Below are 27,987 nucleotides of genomic sequence, written 5' to 3' on the forward strand. Positions count from 1 at the left end.
GTAACTTTGATAATTTAAGTAGACATGTAAATAGTCCTATACTACAGTAATGAAGTCTCTAATTTTGTCATATGATATAATAGTCATAGACTTCAATGAAATGATGAGAAATGAATGTTTACTTTCTAACATATATCTGGTTTTTTTGTAAATTTGATTTAGAAGAATAACTCAAAGTGAATGTTTTAATTTGCTTATTTGTTTAATAAGACCCTGAATTTTCTTCTACAGATCCAAGCATTTTTATTCTTTGCACAGTACAGAGGATTAATAACTCATTTTCATTTACTCAAAATCTGTTGACTTGTGGGAGTTGGAAACTTTGCATTTGACAGTTCCAATTAAACCCTAATTGCAATTTGAAGAATTTGCTACAATAATAGCTCAGCACTGAAACTGACATAATTTTCTTTTCTTCTCAATGATAGGTCAAAGTGTAGAAATGTTGATTGCTATCCAAAGCAAAATCTTGTTTTCATGATGAGTAATTTTGTTCTCAACAGCCCAAACAATGGTGACTTCCAATTAGAGAAAGACTGAAGTCCTAAAATCTTCAAATAATCCAGATTACAAATACTCATGTGCACTGACAGTGTTTTGGGTCAATCTCCTGATTGACTATGAGCACAGGTGCAGAGCACTGAAATAGTTTTTATATTAAATATTATTCCAATGCATCTATTTCTAGGCTTCCATGATGAAATATGTCCAAATATTTTTCCATATGCAACTAGGATTCCTAAAGATTCTGTTGGAAAGATGCACAAAATCCATTTTCGAGACTAGTCACAGGACCATGTCCACCATTTCTGCTTGGGAAAAATATTCCTCCCACAGGAATGATCAGTGATTCATTCATTCATTTCTCTCTCTCCCTCCCTCCTTCTCTTCCTCCCTGAATACCTCCCTCTCTACCTCCCTTGCACACACATAGGCATGCGCTCTCGCTCTCTCTCTCACACACAGACACACAATACTATAGTGAAACTAAAACTAGAAAATACTACAAAACATTTGCATGTGGAAAGAGAAAATAGAAAAGCATTCTGAGATCTAACTTGGCAGATGTTACAAGGGATACACACACTGCCCATGGAAAACGTTGCTTAATTTGGCCCAGCTCTGCTCCCTGGAGATAGTTTTCTGTTCCACAGCTTTCAATGGTCCTTAGCTCTGTTGTCTAGGAGATCCTTACTGTATACTGGAGCCACATCAGGATGGCCTCTTGAGAATATTCTCAGACTTTCGATAGTACACTCAGGTAGCTTCGTTCTCATTAAAACTTTGAAGGGAAAACATATGATTTCAAACCTAGAGAAACGAGTCACTTTGTATTCCAGGCTAGAAACTCACTTGTCAATTCAACTGCCACACAAAGACTTTTCTTCTATATGATTCCAGTAAATTCCACAGGTTTTTCACACCCACAGATCTTCTGGTGATATTCCATAGCCTCTGCTCTGCTTGTAGTTACCTTGAATTACGAGAGGTTCTGGTAGAAGCACAATCTCATTCTCTTCTCTGTAAACCATTTTGTTCAGCTCAAAGGATTTATAGGGCCCTATCTTAACAGATTCAGAGTTTTAATAACAGACTTGATGTCCACACCATTGCGCTGATATAGTCTTTGCTGCAAAGGTCAATTTTAATTGACCTTTACTTTTAAGGGCATCCTCAGTCTTAATAGTTTTTCATTTGGAAATGAAAGTCAAATGTGTTTTACTATGCTTGCAGTGGCAGAACAACTTAAATTTCTGTATTACCTTACATATCTCTTTGAAAACTCCACAATTATTTTGAGTTCATCTTTCTTTAGGTATTTGTCAAAGGCACAAACAGAAAATGAGAAATATTAGTTTGCAGCTCTTCACCTAAAAACTGCAAGCGCATGTTGTACATCATTTGCCTTGCAGGGACTACAGGAAATGAATGCAGCACCAAATGTTGCACTACTACACAAAATGGGTTTTTGTCATTCTAGCTCCCAATACATTTTCTCACCACCTACTTCAGACACTGTAGTCATCGCCATATATTTTAAAAATTTCTTTACTATTTTTATGACTGCACCAATCAGCTTCCACTAAATTTTTTGCAGTAAGAAACAACTCCAATGTCTCAGTGGCTTAGGACAGCAAGTGAAGTCAGGTGTCACCTAACGATTGGGATATATTCTGATACATAATATTAAGTGATTTTGTAATGAATTTGTCATATTAAGTGATCAAGGAGAGTTTTGGCACAAACCTAGATTGTAGAGGTCATTCACTCAAGGTGGTCTCTCTATGCAACCAAGAGATATGTGAGGCTGCCGTCATTGTAACATGATACAGTGTTTTAAAGTTTTAAAACATATGTGGCAGTAGGAGGAGACCATAAAAATTACAATAAAAATAATAGCTTAGTAAATAAATACATCAATAACAGCCATTTGTTACTATTAACAAGTATGGTGTATTGTACATGGTTGTATGCACTATACTTTTATAGGAGTAGTAGTGCAGGCTTGATTACACCACAAATGCTTGAGTGATGTGCTCCAATATTACCTTACAACAGCTAGGATATGATAAGGTGATAGGAAACTCACAGATCTGCTATAATATTTGAGGACCACTGTCATAAATGTGAAGGTTTGTTAATGAAAGCATTGTTATACAGCACATAACTGTATTGGTTTTCCCCATGTGGGTTGCACTGTAGGTCATGAACCCTCCACTTCAGGATCCATGCAGAAAGAATAATGTCTGCTTTGGAGGAGTCTCAGGATCTGAGAGATGAAGAAAGTGCACATCAGAAAAGGAGCTGGCCAGGAGCTTGTGTTGGCCCTCAACGCGTCTGACAGCAACTGGCCTGCATGGCTTTTCTGATAAGGCACTGGCAAAACAAACGCGATGTAGCCAACCCTGACACCGATGAGAACAATGAGAAGATCTTCATGAATTTGTAAAAAATGCATTTTCTGAAAAAATGCATTAATTTCATATTTTTGCACACAAATAAACTGATCTTTTAATTCCATTTCCATGTACTTTTTGAAGTATTATCCTGTAACCCTACATGGAGGAGTATTCTTAAGAACACAGATTTATCTATTATTTTTCAATCTCTTTTTACCTTTTTTATAGCTAATTTTTATTTTTTTATTTTTTTTTTATTTATTTTTTTTTTGACAGGCAGAGTGGACAGTGTGAGAGAGAGACAGAGAGAAAGGTCTTCCTTTGCCGTTGGTTCACCCTCCAATGGCCGCCGCTGCAGCCGGCGCACCGCGCTGATCCGATGGCAGGAGCCAGGATCCAGGTGCTTTTCCTGGTCTCCCATGGGGTGCAGGGCCCAAGCACCTGGGCCATCCTCCACTGCACTCCCTGGCCATAGCAGAGAGCTGGCCTGGAAGAGGGGCAACCGGGACAGAATCCGGCGCCCTGACCGGGACAGAACCCGGTGTGCCGGCGCCGCAAGGCGGAGGATTAGCCTATTGAGCCACGGCGCCGGCTCTTATAGCTAATTTTTAAATTTATTCCATTAGACTCTTGAATCAAATCTTTGAGGACTAGTATTCCACAAGCCCTAGAAAATAGTACCATATTGCTACTGATAGTTGCAACTTCTTAAAACCTGTATTCACCAATTCAAAGGTTCTTTTCCTACCGCTCCCCGACAAACACTTGCATGTTAAAACTTCACAAGAACGAGGACTCTGGACAAACAAAAACCTAGAAACATTCTCCTGAGCCTTTCTACTATACTCCAGGGCAGTACCCCTACAAATGAATATCCTTACACAGTGCATACACATCTTTATAGAAAAGAGGCCTGGAGAGAACAGAAGCTGCAGACAAAATAGCATTGCAAGAACTGAGGGAAATACATGAGTCTCATTGCTGGAATGATTCCATTTTCTATGTGATGCTACAAGAGAAGGAAATCAAGTTTGTTCAATTTTAACAGTGTTGATTAAAAACTAACTTTTGGAATATGAAATGTGTTCTATTATGAAATTACTCCATGAAAAAATAATTCAGCTTTTTTTTCTTTTTAGATTTCCAATTGTTTGGCATCATATGAAAACAATCTTTCTATCCAGGGAACTAATGTTTTTTGCCTCAAAAGTTGTCCAACAGGAACAGATGCAGTGACGGGAACACCATCTGACATAAGTACTGCCATGTGGTGACAGCCCCACAATCACACTGACATTTGAGACTTTTTTTTTAAACAACTCTCTTTGTTGTTTGTAACTGCAACTGAATCCACACCCTACTCACAGGTGTGCTGTCAGGATGTTACAATGTGATGTCTACTTTCCAGAAATTTCTGAAATATCCCCTATATTCCATAAGGCATTAACTAGTTGATCTTACATGACAAAATGAAATACCTAAATTTTCTTAAACACCACAGAACCCTGGGGATAATACATATCATCACACATATATATCACATTTCTCTGATATATGCTTAAGTTTTAAAATAAAATAAAATGATCTGCATTAATGATAGTGTGCCCATGTTCAGAGAAATACACACAAAGGACTATGCTAAAACAAGGAAGCTATGGAGTATACTCAGAAATAGCGGCACAAATGTGCACATTATTCTTACAATCCTTTTCCTTCTTAACATTTTAAAATGGTTTTAGTCATTAAAATGTAAAGATTTTAACCCGTTGAATGCCATATATTAATAAAGAGAAATGAATTCCATATGCTGTAATATGCTACTTTGAGGCTGTTCAGCATGCCCTCACTCACAAAGTACCTCAGCTTCTTTTCGGTTGAGTCCCTGTTTCAACTCCTCCACTTGAAATCTCAGTTTCTCTTCTTCCGCCTCATGTTGACCCACTAGGTGGTTTGCGTGAGTCAGCTCTGCCGTTTTTGCCTGGTACTGTCTGCTCAGTTCGTAGTAGGCATGCTGAAGGTCCAACAGTTCCTTTCAAGAGAAAACAGGGATTACATATGTATAGTCCACTCTGATAAAGTCAGAAGAATAGCAGGTTTTTGACAAGAAGAAACACAGTTTAGGAAGAATTCAGAAGCGTCGATCCTTTTCTCTGCAACTCTAAAATTTCTGTAACTAAATATTTAATTAGTACATAACTCTAAAAAGAAGGGTATTTGTACGTGGCTAAAAATGCATCATCAGGTTATGGTGTAGAGTAAATGATCTTCTGCCACTATACAAAAAAAACAGTTTTTAATCTACGTTTTCTAAAAAAGAATCATATTTTCAGAAATGTAGAATGAAAATATAATAAAATATGAAAAACAGCTGCTTATCTATTCAGTCAGCAGAAGTATTAAATGTCAACCACTATATGCTTTTAATACTTTTCTGAAGGGGAAAGATTTGGGCTGCTATAATCATGTGGTCACCTGCTGCTTCTTATGAGACCATAGCAGAGATCTGAAGTAACGGGCGCTCATGTGGGAAAGAAACATAAATCCATCACAAAGTGATTGGACTGCCAATCAATTTTGTTATACTTACCGCCATACATGATATGAATTAACAGGTTACAACCATTGACCTTATATTACTAATAAAGATTTTTTCAATTATAGTTAAAAGTTGCAAAGTAAAATCAAAAGTGCTGTCATTCTAGAGAATTCCTTTATCAAAACTATAAAGAAAAAATATTACCTCTAGATCCTCCTTATATTATAATACTATAAGGAGAACAAAGAATATTTGTTTGATTGCCTAAAAAAGACTAACATAGTACTTGACAAGTGGAGGTGCAAAGAATGGTCTAATCTATGATGCATAGTGTAACACAGTGAAAATGGGATCTATTTTTACATCTATATCAAGAGTAATACTAGTATTGTACAAGATTGCTTTAGCTATTCGAGGTCTCTTGTGCCTCCATATGAATTTCAGCATCATTTTTTCTAGATCTGCGAAGAATGTCTTTGGTATCTTGATTGGGATTGCATTGAATCTATAAATTGCTTTTGGGAGAATGGACATTTTGATGATGTTGATTCTTCCAATCCATGAGCATGGAAGATTTTTCCATTTTTTGGTATCCTCTTCTATTTCTTTCTTTAAGGTTTTGTAATTTTCATCGTAGAGATCTTTAACGTCCTTGGTTAAGTTTATTCCAAGGTATTTGATTGTTTTTGTAGCTATTGTGAATGGGATTGATCTTAGCAGTTCTTTCTCAGTCATGGCATTGCTTGTGTATACAAAGGCTGTTGATTTTTGTGCATTGATTTTATATCCTGCCACTTTGCCAAACTCCTCTATGAGTTCCAATAGTCTCTTAGTAGAGTTCTTTGGATCCTCTAAGTACAGAATCATATCGTCTGCAAAGAGGGATAGTTTGACTTCTTCCTTCTTGATTTGTATTCCTTTGATTTCTTTTTCTTGTCTGATGGCTCTGGCTAAAACTTCCAGAACTATGTTAAATAGCAGTGGTGAGAGTGGGCATCCCTGCCTGGTGCCAGATTTCAGTGGAAATGCTTCCAACTTTTCCCCATTCAATAGGATGCTGGCTGTGGGTTTTTCATAAATTGCTTTGATTATATTGAGGAATGTTCCTTCTATACCCAATTTGCTTAGAGTTTTCATCATGAAAGGGTGTTGAATTTTATCAAATGCTTTCTCTGCATCAATTGAGATAACCATATGGTTTTTCTTCTGCAGTCTGTTAATGTGGTGAATCACATTGATTGATTTGCGAATGTTGAACCATCCCTGCATACCAGGGATGAATCCCACTTGGTCTGGGTGGATGATTTTCCTGATGTGTTGTTGTATTCTATTGGCCAGAATTTTATTGAGGATTTTTGCATCTATGTTCATCAGGGATATTGGTCTGTAATTTTCCTTCAGTGCTGCATCTTTTTTAGGTTTAGGGATTAAGGTGATGCTGGCTTCATAGAAAGAATTTGGGAGGATTCCCTATTTTTCGATTGTTCTGAATAGTTTGAGAAGAATTGGAGTTAGTTCTTCTTTAAACGTCTGGTAGAATTCAGCAGTGAATCCATCTGGTCCTGGGCTTTTCTTTGTTGGGAGGGCCTTTATTACTGTTTCAATTTCTGTCTCACTTATGGGTCTATTTAGGTTTTCGATGTCTTCATGGTTCAATTTTGGTAGATTGCATGTGTCCAGGAATCTATCCATTTCTGATAGGTTTTCCTGTTTGCTGGTATACAGGTCCTTGTAGTAATTTCTGATGATTCTTTTTATTTCTGTGGTGTCTGTTGTTACGTTTCCTTTTTCATCTCTGATTTTATTGATTTGGGTCTTTTCTCTTCTTTTTTTAGTTAGTTGGGCCAATGGTGTGTCAATTTTGTTTATTTTTTCAAAAAACCAGCTTCTCGCTTGGCTGATTTTTTGTAATGTTTTTTTGGATTCAATCCTGTTAATTTCTTCTCTGGTTTTAATTATTTCTCTTCTCCTACTAGATTTGGGTTTGGTTTGCTGCAGTTTTTCTAGATCCTTGAGGTGCGCTGAAAGCTCATTTATTTGGTACCTTTCCAATTTCTTGATATAGGCACCTATTGCTATAAATTTGCCTCTCAATACTGCTTTTGCTGTATCCCATAAGTTTTGATATGTTGTGTTGTTGTCTTCATTTACTTCCAGAAAGTTTTTGATTTCTCTTTTGATTTCTTGAATGACCCAGTGTTCATTCAGGAGCATGTTGTTCAGTCTCCATGTGTTTGCATACTTTCTGGGGTTTCCTGAGTTGCTAATTTCCAGCTTCATCCCGCTGTGGTCTGAGAAGCTGCATGGTATGATTCTAATTCTTTTAAATTTGCTGAGACTTGCTTTATGGCCTAGTATGTGATCAATCCTAGAGAAGGTTCCATGCGCTGCTGAGAAGAATGTGAAGTATGTAGATGTAAACAAAGCCGGAGGCATCACAATACCAGACTTCAGGACATACTACAGGGCAGTTGTAATCAAAACAGCATGGTACTGGTACAGAAACAGATGGATAGACCAATGGAACAGAATTGAAACACCAGAAACCAATCCAAACATCTACAGCCAACTTATATTTGATCAAGGATCTAAAACTAATTCCTGGAGCAAGGACAGTCTATTCAATAAATGGTGCTGGGAAAACTGGATTTCCACGTGCAGAAGCATGAAGCAAGACCCCTACCTTACACCTTACACAAAAATCCACTCAACGTGGATTAAAGACCTAAATCTACGTCCTGACACCATTAAGTTATTAGAGAACATTGGAGAAACCCTTCAAGATATTGGCACAGGCAAAGAATTTCTGGAATAGACCCTGGAGGCACAGACAGTCAAAGCCAAAATCAACTATTGGGATTGCATCAAATTGAGAAGTTTCTGTACTGCAAAAGAAACAGTCAGGAGAGTGAAGAGACAACCGACAGAATGGGAAAAAATATTTGCAAACTATGCAACAGATAAAGGGTTAATAACCAGAATCTACAAAGAGATCAAGAAACTCCACAAAAACAAAACCAACAACCCACTTAAGAGATGGGCCAAGGACTTCAATAGACATTTTTCAAAAGAGGAAATCCAAATGGCCAACAGGCACATGAAAAAATGTTCAAGGTCACTAGCAATCAGGGAAATGCAAATCAAAAGCACAATGAGGTTTCACCTCACCCCGGTTAGAATGGCTCACATACAGAAATCTACCAACAACAGATGCTGGCGAGGATGTGGGGAAAAGGGGACACTAACCCACTGTTGGTGGGAATGCAAACTGGTCAAGCCACTATGGAAAACAGTCTGGAGATTCCTCAGAAACCTGAATATAACCCTACCATTCGACCCAGCCATCCCACTCCTTGGAATTTACCCAAAGGAGTTTAAATTGATAAACAAAAAAGCGGTCTGCACCCTAATGTTTATTGCAGCACAATTCACAATAGCCAAGACCTGGAACCAACCTAAATGCCCATCAACGATAGACTGGATAAAGAAATTATGGGATATGTACTCTTTAGAATACTATACCGCAGTAAGAAACAACGAAATCCAGTCATTTGCAACAAAATGGAGGAATCTGGAACACATCATGCTGAGTGAAATAAGCCAGTCCCAAAGGGACAAATACCATATGTTCTCCCTGATCGGTGACAACTGACTGAACACCAAAAAGGAAACCTCCTGAAGTGAAATGGACACTATGAGAAATGGTGACTTGATCAGCATAGCCCTGACTGCTAATGGACAACTTAATACATTATCCCTCATAGTATTTTTTTTGTCTGTTCTACTTAATATGACTGGTTTAATTCTGTAATTATCACGCAGTTATTCTTAAGTGTTGAAAATTAACTGAAATGTGATCCCTGTTAAACATAAGAGTGGGAATAAGAGAGGGAAGAGATGTATAATTTGGGGCATGCTCGGGCTGACTTGCCCCAATTGGTAGAGTTGGAAACATACCAGGGGATTCCAATTCAATCCCATCAAGGTGGCATGTGCCAATGCCATCTCAATATTCAAGTGATCAATTTCAGTTCACAATTGATCATAATGAAAGAACTAAGAGTCAAAGGGAGCACATAAACAAGTCTAGTATCTGCTAACACTAACCGATAGAATAAATAAAGGGGAGAGTGATCCAACATGGGAAGTGAGATACTCAGCAGACTCATAGAATGGCAGATGTCCTAAATAGCACTCTGGCCTCAGAATCAGCCCTAAAGGCACTCGGATCTGGCTGAAAAGCCCATGAGAGTATTTCAGGCATGGAAAGCCAAGACACTCTGGCAAAAAATCTCTGTGAGTGAGATCCCAGTGGAAAGAACAGGTCTTCAAGAGGGAGGTGCCTTTCTCTGAAGGGAGGAGAGAACCTCCACTTTGACTATGACCGTGTCTAAACAAGATAAGAGTCGGAGAACTCAAGGGGCTTCCATAGCCTTGGAAACTCATGACTGGTGCATAGGGAGATTACTGATGCCATAAACAGGAGTGTCAATTTGTAAAGTCAACAACAGGAATCACTGTGCACTTACTCCTCATGTAGGATCTCTGTCCTTAATGTGCTGTACACTGAGGCTTAATGCTATAACAAGTACTCAAACAGTATATTTCACTTTGTGTTTCTATGGGGGTGCAAACGATTGAAATCTTTACTTAATGTACACTAAACTGATCTTCTGTAAAAAAAAAAAAAAAAGAAATTATCAATTCCCAACTTGACTCTCACTGGGATTAAACATGACAATATGTCTGATCTGATTTCATCATCATTTAAAAAAAATCATCTATTATTTTTCACTTTATGTTTCTGTGTGGGAGCAAACTGTTGAAATCCTTACTTAAGGTATACTAAGCTGATCTTCTGTATTTTAAGATAATCGAAAATGAATCTTGATGTGAATGGAAGGGGAGAGGAAGTGGGAAAGGGGAGGGTTGTGGGTGGGAGGGACGGTATGGGGGGTGAAGCCATTGTAACCCATGAGTCGTACTTTGAAATTTATATTCATTAAATAAAAGATAAAAAAAGAGTAATACTAGTATTGAAGAATCACAGATCCAAAAGTTAAAAAAAAAAGGAAGACTAGAAAATAATAGAAGAAAAAAATATTTGTGTTTGATTTAATCACCAAATAGGTTTTCCTAAGTATGATCTCAAGTCATGAGTTCATAAAATGATGAATGTAATCACAATAAGTACACAATTCAAATATAATAGAATAAAACAAGTTATACACAGAAAATGTAGCCAGAGGCAAGTCTGTTACTGTACAAAGAATCACATCAAGTCTTCATAAACTGTCTGGATATACAATTTAAAGGGGCAGAATTTATGGGAAAGAAAACAGACTACATATTTAACATGGGAAAATCACAACTTCACTAAAAATAGGGGAGAAACTATCAATTCATGGAATATTTGCAGATGATATTTAACTTACAGTGGCTTGAATTCAGTGTCAGGAAACTGAACACTCTCATGCAATTTCATGTGCGTACATACATTTCATCACCACTGTTTATATTATCCTCTTTAAGCACACCACCAACTCTTCACTTTCTGTACATCATCCGTTTTCCCTCTTGAGTCCCCAGACTGAGAATACCAGAGAGTCTTGGAAACACAGAGCTTCATTTTTTAATGTTTTCTTAAGGACATATTTGTGAATTCAGAAAAGTGTTCATCTTTTAACTTTGAAAATGCAGTTCTTACTTTATAACAATCCTGTTGGATCTGACACAATCATCAAGGTAGAGAGTGAGAGTTTAGGATGGGGCAGGAGGGGTCAGGAAGGATGTGAGGGGGACCATAAAAGAGCAACACCAGGGATCCCTGTTGTGAGGCAAATGTTCTTTTTGGTTGCTTGATTTCAACCTGCTGGCTGTGCTAATGCAGGAGAGTCTAGCATGAGGACACCACTGGGGACAGGTGATAAATAGTTCACAGATCTCTCTGTTATTTCCAACAGGTGAGCATGCATCAACAATGATCAAAAATGGAAAACCTAATTGAAACTATCAAGATACCACTTCTCAAGGCCTCTGACTGACAGAGGCTAAGTATAATAAAAATATTCTGCAGGTAAAATGTATAGAAAGATGGATTCATCCATGGGCAAACACTGAAATCAAGACTGTTCCTTCACATTCAAAATGCACATCAACTCTGACCCCATCATGTCATTCTATTTGTAGGAATGTGTTCTATAGATACGCATATAATTGTGTAAAACAAGTGTGTAAGATATAATTACAACTATTATCTTCTTATTAATAGGGAAAAACTGGAAATAAGGGGATCTGTACAATGGTGTGGAGATATCCCCAAAATATTGTATTAGGCCAAGCAAATGCTACCGTAAAGTGGTAAATAATGATATTCTAAGAAACAGTAGGATGGTAGGGGTTTGGCACAATGTTTAAGACGTGACTTGGGATGCTACCATCCCATACCAGAGTGCCTGGAATTGAAATCTATCCCCTGTTTTTGGCTTTCTGCTAATGTGCAGCTGGGAAGCAGCAGGTGATGACTCAAGAGATTGGATCCTCGACACCCACATGGGATCCTGAATTGAGTTCTAGGCTCCTGGCTTTAGCAGGTTGCAGGCATTTGGGGAGCAAACCCCAGTAGGGAGCTCCCCCTATGTTTCCCCCTATGTTTCCATCCCTATGTATTTTTGCCTTTCAAATAAATAAATTCAATAAATTTTTAAATTTTTTTTAAAAAAGAACAAAGCTGATACAAAGTCACTTTCGGTATGGCATAGTAACTGCCAGGTCCCTGTGAAGCCTACCACTCCCAGGAGACCAGGAAGAACGCCTGAGGGAGGGGAGGAGAGTGGGACTGCAGGGCGGGAACTTGTGGACAAATCTCTGACTTCCTTGCATAGGAAAATGCAAAGGCAGGCTCCTGTGTCTACCAGCCACTGTCCTGGCTCCCTCGCTTTCTAAAAACCTCTGACAACATGAGTGCAAAATAAGGAGACGATGATGTCCTACAAATTCCACCCCTATAGTGATCAGAATTACAAAAACTGATGAGTAAACCTGAGTGATATGAACAGACTCGGACTGACAACAAGACCTGTGCACTCAGACCAGACAGGTTGGCCATGTCCACTTCAGTATCTACACAATCACACTGCAGGTAGTGGCAGCATCACAGTGCCTCACTGAATTACAACAAAAATCAACTCTAAAATTCAAACAGATTTCTCCTTTCTTCTCTTCAGAGTATGATTTTTAAATGTCAGGCTTTATGCCTTTATTTTTTAACAAGGAACCGTATCATAGGGAACACAATTCTATTATTTGGAATGACAGTAGCACATTTAAAGAAAGCATTTTCTTTTTTTTCCTCTTGTTTTATTTTGTTTAAGGAATACAACCTCATGCATTTAATATATACAAATTTGCGAACATGGTGATTCTATCCTCCTATCTCCCTCCCAGCCATACTCTGACCCTTCTTCCTCCTCCATCTTCCTTTCCCATTCTTACTTTTTACAAAGATCAATTTTCAGTAAATTTTATAAAGAAATCACTGCAAAATACTGTAAGGTTTAATCGGGGATTTATAACAAAATTGCAAGACGATGGTGTTTTGAGAATTATGTACTTAGTTACAACTACTTAAACAAGCCTTTGTGATCTAGCAAAATTATTTTTCAGAGAGTCAATGCTTTGTCATTAATCTTGTAAAATTTACCTAGGTTTTTTAAAAAAAGATTTAAGTAATCAAAAATCTTTCAGATGTACATATAGGAAAGGAATAAATGGGGTGAGAGGAAAGAAAGGAGGATGGGCAGAAGGGCACTGTTATTTGTCAGTGCAAATTCTACCAGAATTAAGTGTCTTGTTTATAAGCAGAGTCTTGACGTTCATTCTGTGCTGCCTGGTCATTTGCTCAGAGAAGGTCAACTTATTCTCAAGCCCAGGAGGTAGGTGGGCATTACTAAGTGAGCTGTGTCCACATGAGCAGCAAGAACAGCACTTGGGAATATTATCCAACACCTACTGAATCCGAATCTCAAGGGCTGGGTCCAGCAATCTGGGGTTTAAGAATCATTCCAACTATTGTTGATTAAGCATAAAGTTTGAGGCTCCTGATTTAAGCCAATTCTAGTGAGCTTACTTTTGCCAGTGACTACAAGTATTTTAAGAAGGTAGATGTACTGGGCCTGTGTTGTGGCACAGTAGGTTAAGCCACCACCTGTGATGGTGGCAATCATATCAGTGTGCTGATTGGAATCCCAGCTACTTGGCACCTGATACAGTTTCCTGCTAATGCACCAAGGAAGGAGCATATGATGACCCTGGGCTTGAGCCGCTGCCATTCATGAAGAAGACCTGGATGGAGTTCCTGGCTCCTGGCTTCAGTCTGGCCAAGTCCTGGATTTGAGAGCATTCGGGGAGTGAACCAACAGAAGGAATATATCTCTCTCTCTCTCTCTCTCTCTCTCTCTCTCCATCTCTGCAACACTGACTTTTGAATAAATCAATAATTCTTTTAAAAATAAGGTAGATGTAACTAACTAAGTGATGAGATGTGAGAAATCTCAGTGAGGAAGAGGAGATATTTTAGAATCTTTAAATCACTTTTAAATATCAAGGAAGATTTATTCCCAGAGTTTCGATGCATATCTGGGCACAGGGGAATCCTGCTTACAACCAAGGTTTGCAGACCTGGCCTTACCTCAGCACACAAGAAGATGTGAGAAAGCACCTGCATACAATGCATGCAAAGCCAGATTCAGAGGCAAACATATTCTGATTATGTTCATTTTAATAAAAATGAAAATGAAATCTGATTTTCATTTTTAGAAGAAGAGGCACTGTTTCATTAATGCAAACATGTTTAATCAGTTTAAATTGAAAGGGATTCATGTTTGCCAAGCACCTACTAAAGGTTACTTCTTCACACACCTTTGCTCTAATTCACCTGCCAATTCTGTAATCCTGTGCTGAAGGTATTATCTTCTCTACTTAGTCTCTGAGTGACTATGCAAACTGCCTATGCACAGCCTAATTGTACACTATTCCTACACTTTCATTTCATCAAAACAGTATTACATGTCTGGCTTTAATCATATCAGAAATAGCCTTCCAGATTTCTCAAGTTATTTGACATTTTAATACCTTAATTCAGAACATCATTATCCCTATGTTACTTCCTAGAGAAAGATGGATTTCTTCTTTAATTTTCAAAGCCGTGGCCTTTGACACTATGCAGGCATTTCTTGCTGAATTTGTGATCAGAAAGGAAAAGTGATGGTACCCTTGCTTACTTCTATTTTCTCTTCCACGTAATAACAGTAAATGACCAAAGCACTTGGGATCACACACCAGAATCCCATGTATTTGATGCTATTGTCTAGAATACCTATATTCCCTTTAACTTGCTTATAGATGTATAATTGGAAGGCATTCAAAATGAATGTTCATTTGAAGAGTTAATGACTTGCATTTAAAGCAAGAATTAGCAGGATAGAAAATATCCATATGGGCTTTAGAGGAAATCCTATTCTAATATATTTTAATGTTTTTGTACACTTATGGTTTTGATGGAATTGTATTGATTTCTCAAAAAGATTGACTTCATCTCTTAAAATTTTAATTGATGGGGACTGTATTGTAGGACAGCAGGTCAAGCCATCACCTACTAAGGCAGCATGCCACATGAGCACTGCTTTGAACTCAGCTGCTCCACTTTCAACCCAACTCTCTGCTAATATACCTGGGAAGGCAGCAGAAGGTGGCCCAACTACTTTGGGTCCTGCCAAAGATGTGGAAGACCCAGATGGTATCCAAGCTCCTGGTTTTGCCCTGGCCAAGCCTCGACCACTGTGGCCGTTTGTAGATGAACCAGCATATGGAAAATACATATCTCTGTCTCTCCCTGTAATCTGCCCTATAAATAAATAAATAATTTTTAAAGATGATTTAATTGAAATTATAATTGTATACATTTATGGGGTCCAGTGAGATAACTTGATACATTTATTACAATTTTTAATGATCACATCAGGGTAATTAGCATTTATGTGTATTGAGAAACTTCAAATTCCTCTCCTCTAGCTATTCTGAGATACATGAGTTGTTGAAAACTATAGTCAGCCTTCTGTGCTAGAGAAAACTAGAATTTATTTTTCCTACCAGACTGTAATTCAGTAGCTACTAACTCAGTGTCTAATGATGAGAAATATTTGGTATAAGGTCTTAAAATTTGTATGTGGCTTATGAACTCATGCATTAGCTTATGCTCTTATAAATGAGGATATTGATTTCTACCTAAAGCTAATTGTGCTTCTGATGCATCAAGTATTGGCTGCTTAAATGATTTTGTTTGTGGAAAGCTGACAAAACTAAAATACACTTTCATATAACTTAAAATCATCTAATGAGAGCCTGGTAAAATGAATCATATACATATTCACATGAAGGCAAAGCAAATGACATATAGGAACTAAAAGTATCATTATGTGTGTTATTCCAATATTTTAATTTCTTTAAAATCCATAGAAAATTAGAGGTTTCTGCATCTATCATTTCAAATGTGCATAAAAATGGTGCATTTACTTGTAGAAAACATGAAATTCAATACACAGTCTATGTCAAACTGTGTTTAAGAGGGAGAAGGACCCGAACAATTGGAAACAATTTGCTCAGAGTCCACTGGCAGTCTTACATGCCAGTTGATTTAACAATGCTGCAAGGGCTGGCACTGTGACGCCGCAGGTGAGGCCACTGGCTGAAGCACTGGCATCCCATGTGGGCACTGGTTTGCACGCCAGCTGCTCCACTTCTGATTCAGTTCCTTGCTCATGTGCCTGTGAAAGCCGTGGAAGATGGTCCAAGTGCCCGGGTCCTGCAGCCACGTGGGAGACCCAGATGAATTCCCTGATTCCCTTCCTCCATGCTGCTCTTTCAGAATCTGCTTCCCAAGTAAGATGTACTTCAGCATCCAGAGTCCCTGGCTGTCACTTTTGGGAATTGATTCCACAGAATGAAGCGTCATAGCAAAAAGGCCATGGGTGGAAAAGGAAGACAGAAACTTTACTGAGAAAGCAAGATAAAAACAGGGCATTAAGCTGCAATAGTGCACTCCTAAATGTACAAAAAATCTTCAAAAAGTTCATAGTAAATGCATATTATGGGGGCTGGCACTGTGGCATAGTAGGTTGTCTCCACCTGAGACATCAGCACCCATGTGGACACCAGTTCGAGTCCTGGTTGCTCTACTTCTGATCCAATTCCCTGCTAATGGCCTGGGAAGGCAGTGGAAAATAGCCCAAGTTCTTGGGCCCCTGAACCCACATGGGAGACCTGGAAGAAGCTTTTGGCTCCTGGCTTCAGATCTGCCCAGCTCTGGCCACTGTGGCCACTGGGGGAGTGAACCAGTGGATGGAGACCTCTCTGTCTCTCCTTCTATCTGTCTGTAACTCTACCTCTGAAATAAACAAATACATCTTTAAAAGCGCACATTATGGAGAAAGTGCATAGATTTCAAAAATTTTTCATGAAGATAATTTTTTCTTTTAATTCCATTTTCCATGAAGTTTTCGAAGTACCCGCTTTGCGTGTGTGGGGGGGGGGGAGGGAAGGAGGGAGAGAGAGTGAGTGAGAGAGAGAGAGAGAAAATAAGACTAAGTGGTGAAAAACATATGAGGTTTTTTGGAGATGAATTTTGAATACAGATTAGAAGAGTTTGCTAAATATCATGCTAAGGTTCTTGAGATTTAGGCCATAAGCAACTGAGTACCAAGTTTTTAGGAAAGAATAAAACTACACAAATCATGTTGCTTTTTTATTTTTTTTTTTTTTTTTTTTTTTTGACAGGCAGAGTGGACAGTGAGAGAGAGAGACAGAGAGAGAAAGGTCTTCCTTTGCCGTTGGTTCACCCTCCAATGGCCGCCGCTGCAGCCGGCGCACCGCGCTGATCCTGGCAGGAGCCAGGAGCCAGGTGCTTTTCCTGGTCTCCCATGGGGTGCAGGGCCCAAGCACCTGGGCCATCCTCCACTGCACTCCCTGGCCATAGCAGAGAGCTGGCCTGGAAGAGGGGCAACCGGGACAGAATCCGGCGCCCCAACCGGGACTAGAACCCGGTGTGCCGGCGCCGCAAGGTGGAGGATTAGCCTATTGAGCCACGGCGCCGGCTCCATGTTGCTTTTTTAAAGATTTATTTATTTATTTGAAAGGCAGAGTTACAATGAGGCAGAGGTAGAGAGAGAGAGAGAGAGGTCTTCCATCAGCTGGTTCACTCCCCAAATGGCCACAATGGCTGAAGCAGGGCCGGTCCAAATGCAGGAGCCAGGAGCTTTTTCTGGGTCTCCCATGGGGGTGTCAGAGCCTAAGCACTTGGACTATCCTCTGCAGTTTTGCCAGGCCATAGCAGAGAGCTGTATCGGAAGTGGAGCAGCTGGGACTCCACTGGCACCCATATCAAATGCTGGTACTGCAGATGGTGGTTTTACCCACTATGTCACAGCACTGGTCCCCAAACCATGCTTTTTAAGATAATTCCAATTGGTAGTGGGTGGAATGAAGTCTCATTTGAAACAGATTTCAAATAAAAACATGCAATAGTTTTCAAGGTAAAAAAATATGGAACAATGAACAGGGATAGAGAAATATAACAGTGGAAAATATTAGAGACTTTTCTAAGAAAAGTTTCACAAACAGGTAGTTAGCTCAGGGAAAGTAACAAATCAAAATTAAATTTTCTTCCTATAGGACTGGAAAGCTGTTATTTAAATCAGCCCAATGAAAACTAACATCATGTTGTTTGGAGGCTTTGGTTGACCATCCATGTAGACATTTCCATCAAGAGATACAAAATCTCATCTGAAAGGGAGTTTGTTTCTGGAAGCGTGTAGATTGAGACAATGCTTACATGTATGCTAAATTAGTACGAGGAGCTAAAGTATTAGAACCGCCTTCTATTTATGCAGTGCAATAGTTAGGTCAATAATTGGGCAAAAAATACTTGTCAAGTATACCTGCATGTCTTATCTAGCCAATATCCCCAATAACATTCAGCTTTTAACAAGATACAGAAAAAATTACTTTCAACTTGAAAGTTCCAGTTTCCTCAGCTGTAAAAATGGAGATCACAGCAATTGCCCAGACTTGGGACCTTTGCATGACACAATGTATGTGAATCACTTTGGAACAGATTAGCTAAACACAGCAGAAAACTGGTTAACTGGGGCAGACTGGTGGCTTTGCCTGCTCAATATATTAAAGCGATATCAAGACTAGGCATCAGCAGTGCAGAGCAGGTAGAACATCCGCACAAAACCCGTCAGGATGAGGCTCCTTTCCCGTTCTGCTCTGCCACCCCTAGACTCTGCACAGGATTTGCGGGTACGTATGCTGTCATGGTCATGGATTATCTGTCAAATGTTGCTGGGCAGGAGGTAAGGGGTAAGGAATAGAGATAAAAATTATTTTCTCCCAGTGAGATTTTGTATTTGTGTTAAGAAAACCTCAAAATAGCTTTTTTTTTTTCATCTCTTTTTTCTTTCTAATTAACAGTAGGATCATGATATGGGGGAAAGTAATAAAGAGAAAGTCATTGCAAATAATTTTGAACAGGGTACATAGAAATATCCAAACCTGGATAAATATTAAATAAACTGAGGAGAAAAAGGTAGAGAAAGATTATTAATGAACACACAGATTAGGAGGAAAAGAAATCACAAAGAAATGAAATAACAGTTGAAGTGTAGTATGCCATCATAAGAAATTTTATTAAAGTATACCTTTAGTTGCTGAGGAAAACTCAAAAGCTAATGTAAAATTCTAAACCCAGCTAGTTTATGAGAAGGAAAATCATTTTAGCATTATGCAGAGTCAAGATTCTTCAGCATATATTTTTAAAAGATTTATTTATTTCAAAGTCGCAATGACAGAGAGAGAGAGAAAGAGAGATCTGGTTCATTCCCCAGATAGTCACAAGAGCCAGGGCTGGGCTAGATCAGAGGCAAGAGCAGGAACTACATCCAGATCTCTCACACGGGTGGCAGGGGCTCGAGTCCTGAGGTCATTCCTGCTGCCCTTCCAGACATATTAGAAGGAAGCTGGATAGGGAGAGAGCAGCTGGGACTCGGATGTGGGATGCTGGTGTCACACGTGGTGGCTTATCCTGCTGTGCCACAATCCTACCCCTTAAGCATATTTCTGATGGAAGAAGTCTGCCAGAAGATACTTTGGGAATTCATCTTTCCATGGTTCTTCCATTTCATCAAATCCGTTCCTGACTCTCCTGACTAGGAGCATGTAGACAGAGCTTTTCTTCTGCCTATAATGAGTTTTCACAGCTCTACACTCAGGTAATCTTAATTATCATTAAGGTCTTAGTTTAAATATGATTGCTTCTGAGATTTTTTTGATTACTCAAGTGTGAATATTATTCATCACATTATTCTTCATTATCTTGCATATGACCTGTTCATTTCCTTCTTAGCCTCACATGGAACTTATGTCTATTTGTGCCCCTATTTAAGACTCCTTTCTTCTAATAAGTAGTCAATACATATTTAATGCATATGTACATGTATGAAAGAAACTATTTAGTGTCGACTATAAATGTGAAAATTAACCTAATTGATTCTTGAGTCAAAAGAAATTTGAAATAATAATGAAAATACTATAAAACCTAGAGACACAAAGCTGTTACTAGCAGAAATGACAAGATCTCAGGTAAACTATATACACATATCAAAAGTATTCAACCCAAGTTGTTAAAGTGTACCAACCTTATTTGAGGATAATAGGAGGAGTGAATTACATTAAGGCTAAAAAATTTATTAAAACAAGTACAGAAATATTATTGGTGAAGTCTGTATATTCCAAAACATGTAGAATGTTATAAAATAGAAATAATGTTTTGATTAGCCCTTGTCCTGACTGTTGAGAAACAACTTATTATTATATTCCTTTTAGTATTTTTTTTGTTCTACTTAATACCGTTGGTTGAACTCTTTAATTAACACACAATTATTCTTAGTTGTTTAAATTTAACTGAAAAGTGATCCCTGTTAAATATAACAGTGGGAATAAGAGAGGGAAGAGATGAATAGTTCAGCACATGCTCACTCGGACATTCCCCTAATGGTAGAGCTAGAAATGTGCCAGGGGATTCCAATTCAATCCCATCAATGTGGCATGTACCAATGTCATGTCACTAGTCCAAGTGATCAATTTCAGTTCATAGTTGACCAAAAAGATAGGATTAAGTGTCAAAGGGATTACATAAATAAGATCAGTGTCTACAAATAATTGATAGAACTAAAAAGGAGAGAATGATCCTACATGGGAAACAGGATACACAGCAGACTCAGAATGGCAAATGCCCTAAACAGCACTCTGGCCTCAGAATCAGCCCTTAAGGCATTCGAATCTGGCTAAAAAGCCCATGAGAATTTCACAGGTATGGAAAGCCAAGACACTGTGGCAAAAATAAAAAAAATGACCTAAATGAAAGATCTCTGTGAATGAGATCCCAGCAGAAAGAACGGGCCATCAGAGAAGGAGGTACCTTTCTCTGAAGGGAGGAGAGAACTTCCACTTTCACCATGGCCTTGTCTAAATAAGATCAGAGTTTGCGAACTCAAGAGGCTTCCATAGCCTTGGCAGCTAATGACAAAAGCCTCAGGTGATTATAGATGTCATAAATAAGAGTGTCAATTGTTAAATCAACAACGGGAGTCACTGTGCACCTGCTCCACATGTAGGACCTCTGTCCTTAAAGTGTTGTACTATGAGAATTAACAGTAAAACTACTACCCAAACAGTATTCTATACTTTGTGTGTCTTTGTGGGTGCAGTCTGTTGAAATCTTTACTTAGTACATACTAAGTTGATCTTCTGTATATAAAGATAATTGAAAATGAATCATGATGAAGAATGGGATGGGAGAGGGAGTGAGAGATGGGATGGTTGCAGGTGGGAGGGAGGTTATGGGGAGAAAAGCTGCTATAATTCAAAAGTTATACTTTGGAAATTTATATTTATTAAATAAAAGTAAAAAAATGAGCTGCTTAAAGAAGACCACCTCGGCAATATAAAAAATATTTGGCTGAATTAATATTGCTACGATATTGATAAACCAGGAGACTTTCTGCCTAAAATCTATGCATTTAGGTCAGTCATTATGAATCAAGTCAACTGTAGGAATAAAGAAGGAAGTGACCAGTGTTTTCTCTCCATCTGGCAAATCAATATCCTAAAGGAACTTCCATTATTTCTACCCATTATCTTTGTGCCTGGAACTGAAGGCAGATGATGGATCTGCACATTAAAAGACATTCCAGAGTCACTGCATGGAAAAGAAACACCCAGGAGAGGTCCTTGGCTGATATGGACCAATAAATGTACAAAAAATATAATCCCATTGTGTTTGCTGCAGAGCTATGGAGTCTGTTGATCATAGCAGTGAGAATACCCTTATTTGCTTTAGTATCATCTTAGGTTAGCAAGTTAGTATGTTCCATCATTTTGACACACTTAAGAACAACATTTAGATTGACTGATTAATTTATTACGAGTTACCAATTCTTTGTTTTTGCATTAATCATTTCAAATTGACAGCATTCTACAGAAAACAAAACAGTTTTTCTCTAACTTTAAAGTCACCTCTTTTTTTTTTTTTTTTTTTTTGACAGGCAGAGTGGATAGTGAGAGAGAGAGAGACAGAGAGAAAGGTCTTCCTTTGCCGTTGGTTCACCCTCCAATGGCCGCCGCAGCCGGCGCGCTGCGGCCGGCGCACCGCGCTGATCCGATGGCAGGAGCCAGGAGCCAGGTGCTTTTCCTGGTCTCCCATGGGGTGCAGGGCCCAAGCACCTGGGCCATCCTCCACTGCACTCCCTGGCCACAGCAGAGGGCTGGCCTGGAAGAGGGGCAACTGGGACAGAATCCGGCGCCCCTACCGGGACTAGAACCCGGTGTGCCGGCGCTGCTAGGCGGAGGATTAGCCTAGTGAGCCGCGGCGCCGGCCGTAAAGTCACCTCTTATCCTAAGTATATATGCGACTAGAATGCCGGAAGTATTCAACAAATAATAACAATAAGTGAATATATGAATTAATGAATATACTTACAACCTTTCTTGTTGATTGCTTAAGAAAGTGATAAAATGTGTTCCTGATTCTAGACACTATGCTGTAGGTTTTACAGTGCATGGGTAAAAGGGGTTTCTACAGAAGGAGACAGGGCAGCAAGGAACCAGAAATTTTAAAGTGAATTAAAGAGTGGGTACATGGTGTATTACAGTGAAATGAAAAACATCATTTTATCCTCATCAAACAATTTTTATGATGATCTCTTCTCAAATGTAATATTTTCTAAAACACTGATTATTGTTAGGTTTTTAAACTAAACTCACTCAACTTTTAACTCTCCCATCCATTCTCAACTTTTCCTTATTGTAGAATTTATCTACAAAGACATATTGAAATCTATGACTGTCAATCAAAGTAATACTTCCAGTATTTAAAAATGCAAATAACATGTTTTTTTCTTTTGGATAAATATGCGGATGTGGGAATGTTGGAGCCTATGTTAGATCTATTTCAAATTTTTTAATGAATCTCCATACTGGCTGTACTAATTTACATTTCCACCAGCATTGTATCAGAGTTCCCCTTTTTCCACATCCTTACATCCTTAACAGCTTTTAAAATATTCACTGGGTAAAAAACTGAAAGAGGATTTTTAAAATACATAAATTGTATAAACTTTGTCCTTCATGTATATACAATTTAAATGACCACAAGTTATAAAATTGCTAATCAATTACAAGACTATAATGTTACTCATTTATTGTAGATTGTCAGCAGTTGTTTTTCCCTTAATGTTGGAGTTATTTGATAAGAGCTAAGGCACTCTTGGCGACAATTTTTTTTACATAGACATCTGAGAAATACATTCTTACATGTTCTTTTTTCTTAATGGACAAATTTTCATTAGAAAGTGAAAGGCCAGAAGAATTGAATCCAAGATGACATGAAGTTGACATATTGGATGGAAGAGGGATTACGAACATATGAGAGAGATCATTTATCTTCACTTTTAGAAACTACATATATTTTTAAATTTAATATTTTTAAAAAACTGCCATCTTCATTGAATATGTAGATACTATACACACATATACGTAGCATTTTGTTTGAAAATATAGATACTAATATCATACAACAAGGATTGATAACAATGATCATAAAGTGAGGAAAGAAGGGAATATTATTATGTAAATCATATAATTCAATGAATATACTATTTACAACTATTTATATTCCAAATGATGTGACATCTAAACATTTTTTCACATCTATGACCAACTTATCTTTGAAAAATATGCTAAAATCATTCCCTAAAGAAAGCCTCTTCAAAAAATGTTGAGGAAAATTAGATCTCCACATGCAGAAGTTTGAAACAAAACCCTTACCCTACAACCTATACAAAAATAATCTTAAATGCTAAACAAGAATAGTGTCTGCAAATACTAGCTGATACAATAAAAAAGGGAGAGAACGATCCAACATGGGAAGTGAGATACACAGCAGACCCATAGAATGGCAGATGTCCTAAACAGCACTCTGGCCTCAGAATCAGCCCTTAAGGCATGTGGCTGTGGCTGAAAAGCCCATGAGAGTATTTCAGGCATGGAAAGCCAAGACACTCTGGGGAAAAAAAAAAAAAAAAAAAAAAAAAAAAAAAAAAACCCTAAATGAAAGATCTCCGCGAGTGAGATCCCAGTGGAAAGAACGGGTCATCAAAGAAGGAGGTACCTTTCTCTGAAGGGAGGAGAGAACTTCCACTTTGACTACGACCTTGTCTAAATATGATCAGAGTCAGTGAACTCAGGGGGCTTCCATAGCCTTGGCAGTTCATGACAAGAGCCTAGGGTGATTACTGATGCCATAAACAAGAGTGTCAATTTGTTAAGTCAACAACAGGAATCACTGTGCACTTACTCCTCATGTAGGATCTCTGTCCTTAGTGTGCTGTACATTGTGATTTAATGCTATAACTAGTACTCAAACAGTATTTTTCACTTTATGTTTCTGTGTGGGAGCAAACTGTTGAAATCTTTACTTAATGTATGCTAAACTGATCTGTATATAAAGAGAATCGAAAATGAATCTTGATGTGAATGGAAGGGGAGAGGGAGTGGGAAAGGGGAGGGTTGTGGGTGGGAGGGATGTTATGGGGGGGAAGCCATTTTAATCCATAAGCTGTACTTTGGAAATTTATATTCATTAAATAAAAGTTAAAAAAAAAAGAAACGTACCAGGGGATTCCAATTCAATCCCATCAAGGTGGCATGTACCAATGCCATCTCACTAGTCCCAGTGATCAATTTCTGTTCACAATTGATCATAATGATAGGACTAAGAACCAAAGGGATCACATAAACAAGAATAGTGTCTGCAAATACTAGCTGATAGAATAATTTTTGTTTTTAATGGTGAGATGGGAATATAGAAAGTCAAGGAAAATGTTGATCAAGACAGTAAAGTGTGCAGTATTTGTAAAAGGTAAAATAATTTCATCTCAAATAGGTAATGGCAAAATCATGAAAACTATGAAGAAAAAGTTATAAGAAGGTTGATTCAGTTAATATATTTTAGTTTTCAAAAAATACAGTGAAACAAACACAAAGCCAAACTACTCTAGGCAATAAGTCTAAGGGCAGAGTTAACTTCATGGTTGGTTAATTTGAGTTCAAGAACCTCATCAAAGACTGAGTTCATAGTTCTGTGTTGAGAAGTTTGTTATCTTGCGTTATTTTTCACAAAGGCTGTGGTGCTTCTCCTGAAGAGGGTGTTTTTACACACTTTCCTTTCCCGTGGGTCTCAGGTATGGCCACTTGACTCTCTTTGGCCAATGAAATTCAGTGGGAGGAATGCTGGTCATCTACAGCAATTGAAGGCATGTTCATCAGGCCTTATTTTTTCTGCCTCTAAAACTGTGTTTAAATGGAGCCTTATAATCCGTGGCTTCTGTCACTGCCTCATTGGACTAGTTGTAGGGTAAGCAAGAAATAAATTTATTCGTGGAAGTCACTGTGATTTTCAGGTTTATTGTTACTGTAGCAAAAACCAGTGTGTTTAAAGTGATAAACTTTTTCATAAGTGGGTTTTTCTTTAGCTATAAAATTGCCTGTATTTATAACAATATCCAAGGAAGATGTTCCTTAAATCATATGTTCTTTGAAATGAGAAAAAATATATCTAGTAAGTCCCTACAATTTCACTTCATATCTAAATGGTTAAACGTTTGTCCTATGATTTGTCCTATTATAAAACCACCACTGATCCAGAAAATAAGCCTATGTGGCTGGATTACACTCAGAAAGTCTAATAAGTAAGTCTGGAACTAGGATGGACTCAATAAGGAAGTACAGGGAAGCATAGTATAGAAAAACAAAACAAAACAAAACAAAACAAAAACAAAAAAACAAAAACAAAAACAAAACATAAATAACTAGGGTGCCTTCAAGAAAGGAAAAGAGGATGGATGTTGATAAACTAAGACTATCTGCAATCCAAGACAAAACTTCTCTTCCCCTGCTCCATATCCCCATTTCTATCATTCTTTCAACACAAGGAGGAATGATGGAAAGGGTGTCTTTCCAAGTAGAAGTAGCAGCAAATTAAAAGGCAAGGTGTGAGGCAGAACATGGAGCACTGTGGAGGTGCATTAACTGTAGTGAATGCTAGCATCTGTCTTTTTGGTACACATGACTATGAACTTATGTAACAGATATGTGGATAAAGAGGGTTAACCAATCTCCAAATACAAGCCACATGTACTCATATGAATATACGTGTATTATCTAACCAGATTTTTTTTAAAGATTTACTTATCTGAAAAGTGGAGTTACATAAACACACACACAGAGAGAGAGAGAGAGAGAGGGATACAGAGAGAGACACAAAGAGAGACAGATTCCATCCATTGGTTCACTCCCCAAATGACCACAATGGCAGGGGCTGGCTCAAGCCTAAGCCTGAACCCCAAACCTCCATCTGGGTTGCCCACATAGGTGAAGAGGCCCAAGTACTTGGGCCATCTTACAGTGCTTATACAGTAACATGAGCAAGGAGCTGGATTGAAAGAGGAGAAGCTGGGGCTTGAACCAACCCCATTTGAACTGCACCACAAAACTGCCCCCCTCACCAGATGTTTCTAAATGACAACCTTCAGTATAAAATAGACAAAAAATCATTATAGAGATGTAGCAGATCACTATATATAGAAATATGTATTGTACTTCAGTATAAATAATCATTCACAAGTTTAAAATTTAAATTTTCAAATTTGACATCACAGGTTTTTGGACTATAGAAATAGAGTGATAAATAAGCTAATACAGTAAAATAATAGTCATCTCTTAAATATTAATGTAATAACATCTTGACTTAATTATAATCTTATCTGAAAAAATGAGACAATTATCTGTCATATCTATGAGATTCCGATTTTACAAACTGAAATGACAGAACAAATGGGAAAATTATTGATAGTATTTCTGACTAGTTTATTAGGAGCAATGTGCCTATGTGTGTGTGTTTGACATTACTTCCTGAGAATAAGGCATTGATCTAGAAGTATACTAATTATGCTGTATCATGAATACACTACTTGATAAAATACCTACACCTAAATAGGCTATGCTAGCCTATGATGAACGTAGCTTTATTATCACAATACTCACTCATCATTTCACTCCAGGAGAAATTGAGACATCCATTATTATAAAGATATTTTTCCTGTAATATCAAACATAGAAGTAGATACACTTGATAATAACAACTACCTCAAAGAGCTGTTGTGCATACTAAACACATAATATTTTAAATGCTTGATCTTTGTATCTAACAAATAACAAACAATGCTTTCTACAAATACAACTGTTGTTTTACAGATAGCTAATTATCATTGCTATACCACAAGCATAAACTATGCTTACTATGTTCTGATCAGTGGGCGCACATACCTCTTTGGAGGGACTCAGAAACATATTTGAAGGTCGGGCATTTGGCGTAGCAGCTATGACACTTCTCGGGCTGCCTACATTCCAGATCAGAGTGCATGGGTTCAAGCACTGGCTACAGTGCATCTGTTTTCAACTTCCTGCTACTGCACACTCTGGGAAATAGCAGGTGACCACCCAAGGAATTGGGTACCTGCCACTCATGTGTGAGACTGGACTGAGTTTCCAGCTGACTATTCATATGGCCCAGTCTCTGCTGTTTAGAGCATTTCGGGAGTGAATCCATTTGAGGAATGAACCAGCAGAAGTGGGCTCTTTCTGTCTCTCTTTTTGTCCACATATCTTTTTATCTATGCCTCTGATAAAAAACAAGAATGGAAGAAAGACAAAAAAATTGATTTAACAGATATTTAATATGCATTAATTCACTGGTGAGTAAATGGAATTTCATTCCATGCATTTGTTTTTTACAGTTCCCAGAAAGCTTGAACTAAAAGAAGAAAGAAACAAATGTTCATTTTTACCATTGTAACATAAATTTACCTGCTAAAATCA

At 38.0% G+C, this 27,987-nt stretch overlaps 1 protein-coding gene across 5 annotated transcripts in view; it reads right to left on the reverse strand.

The window, feature by feature from the left end:
• Positions 1 to 27,987, reverse strand: part of CCDC102B (coiled-coil domain containing 102B) — a 367,196-nt gene that overhangs the window by 97,763 nt on the left and 241,446 nt on the right. For all 5 annotated transcript variants that reach the window (XM_089304988.1, XM_070050063.2, XM_070050067.2 and 2 more), the window contains one exon: positions 4,759 to 4,929. In XM_089304988.1, coding sequence (XP_089161114.1) covers positions 4,759 to 4,929 — 171 coding nt within the window. The remainder of the gene's footprint in view (positions 1 to 4,758; positions 4,930 to 27,987) is intronic.

Source organism: Oryctolagus cuniculus, chromosome 10, assembly GCF_051225735.1.
Source record: "Oryctolagus cuniculus isolate XC-2025 breed Fujian yellow rabbit chromosome 10, ASM5122573v1, whole genome shotgun sequence".
Lineage (NCBI taxonomy): Eukaryota > Metazoa > Chordata > Mammalia > Lagomorpha > Leporidae > Oryctolagus > Oryctolagus cuniculus.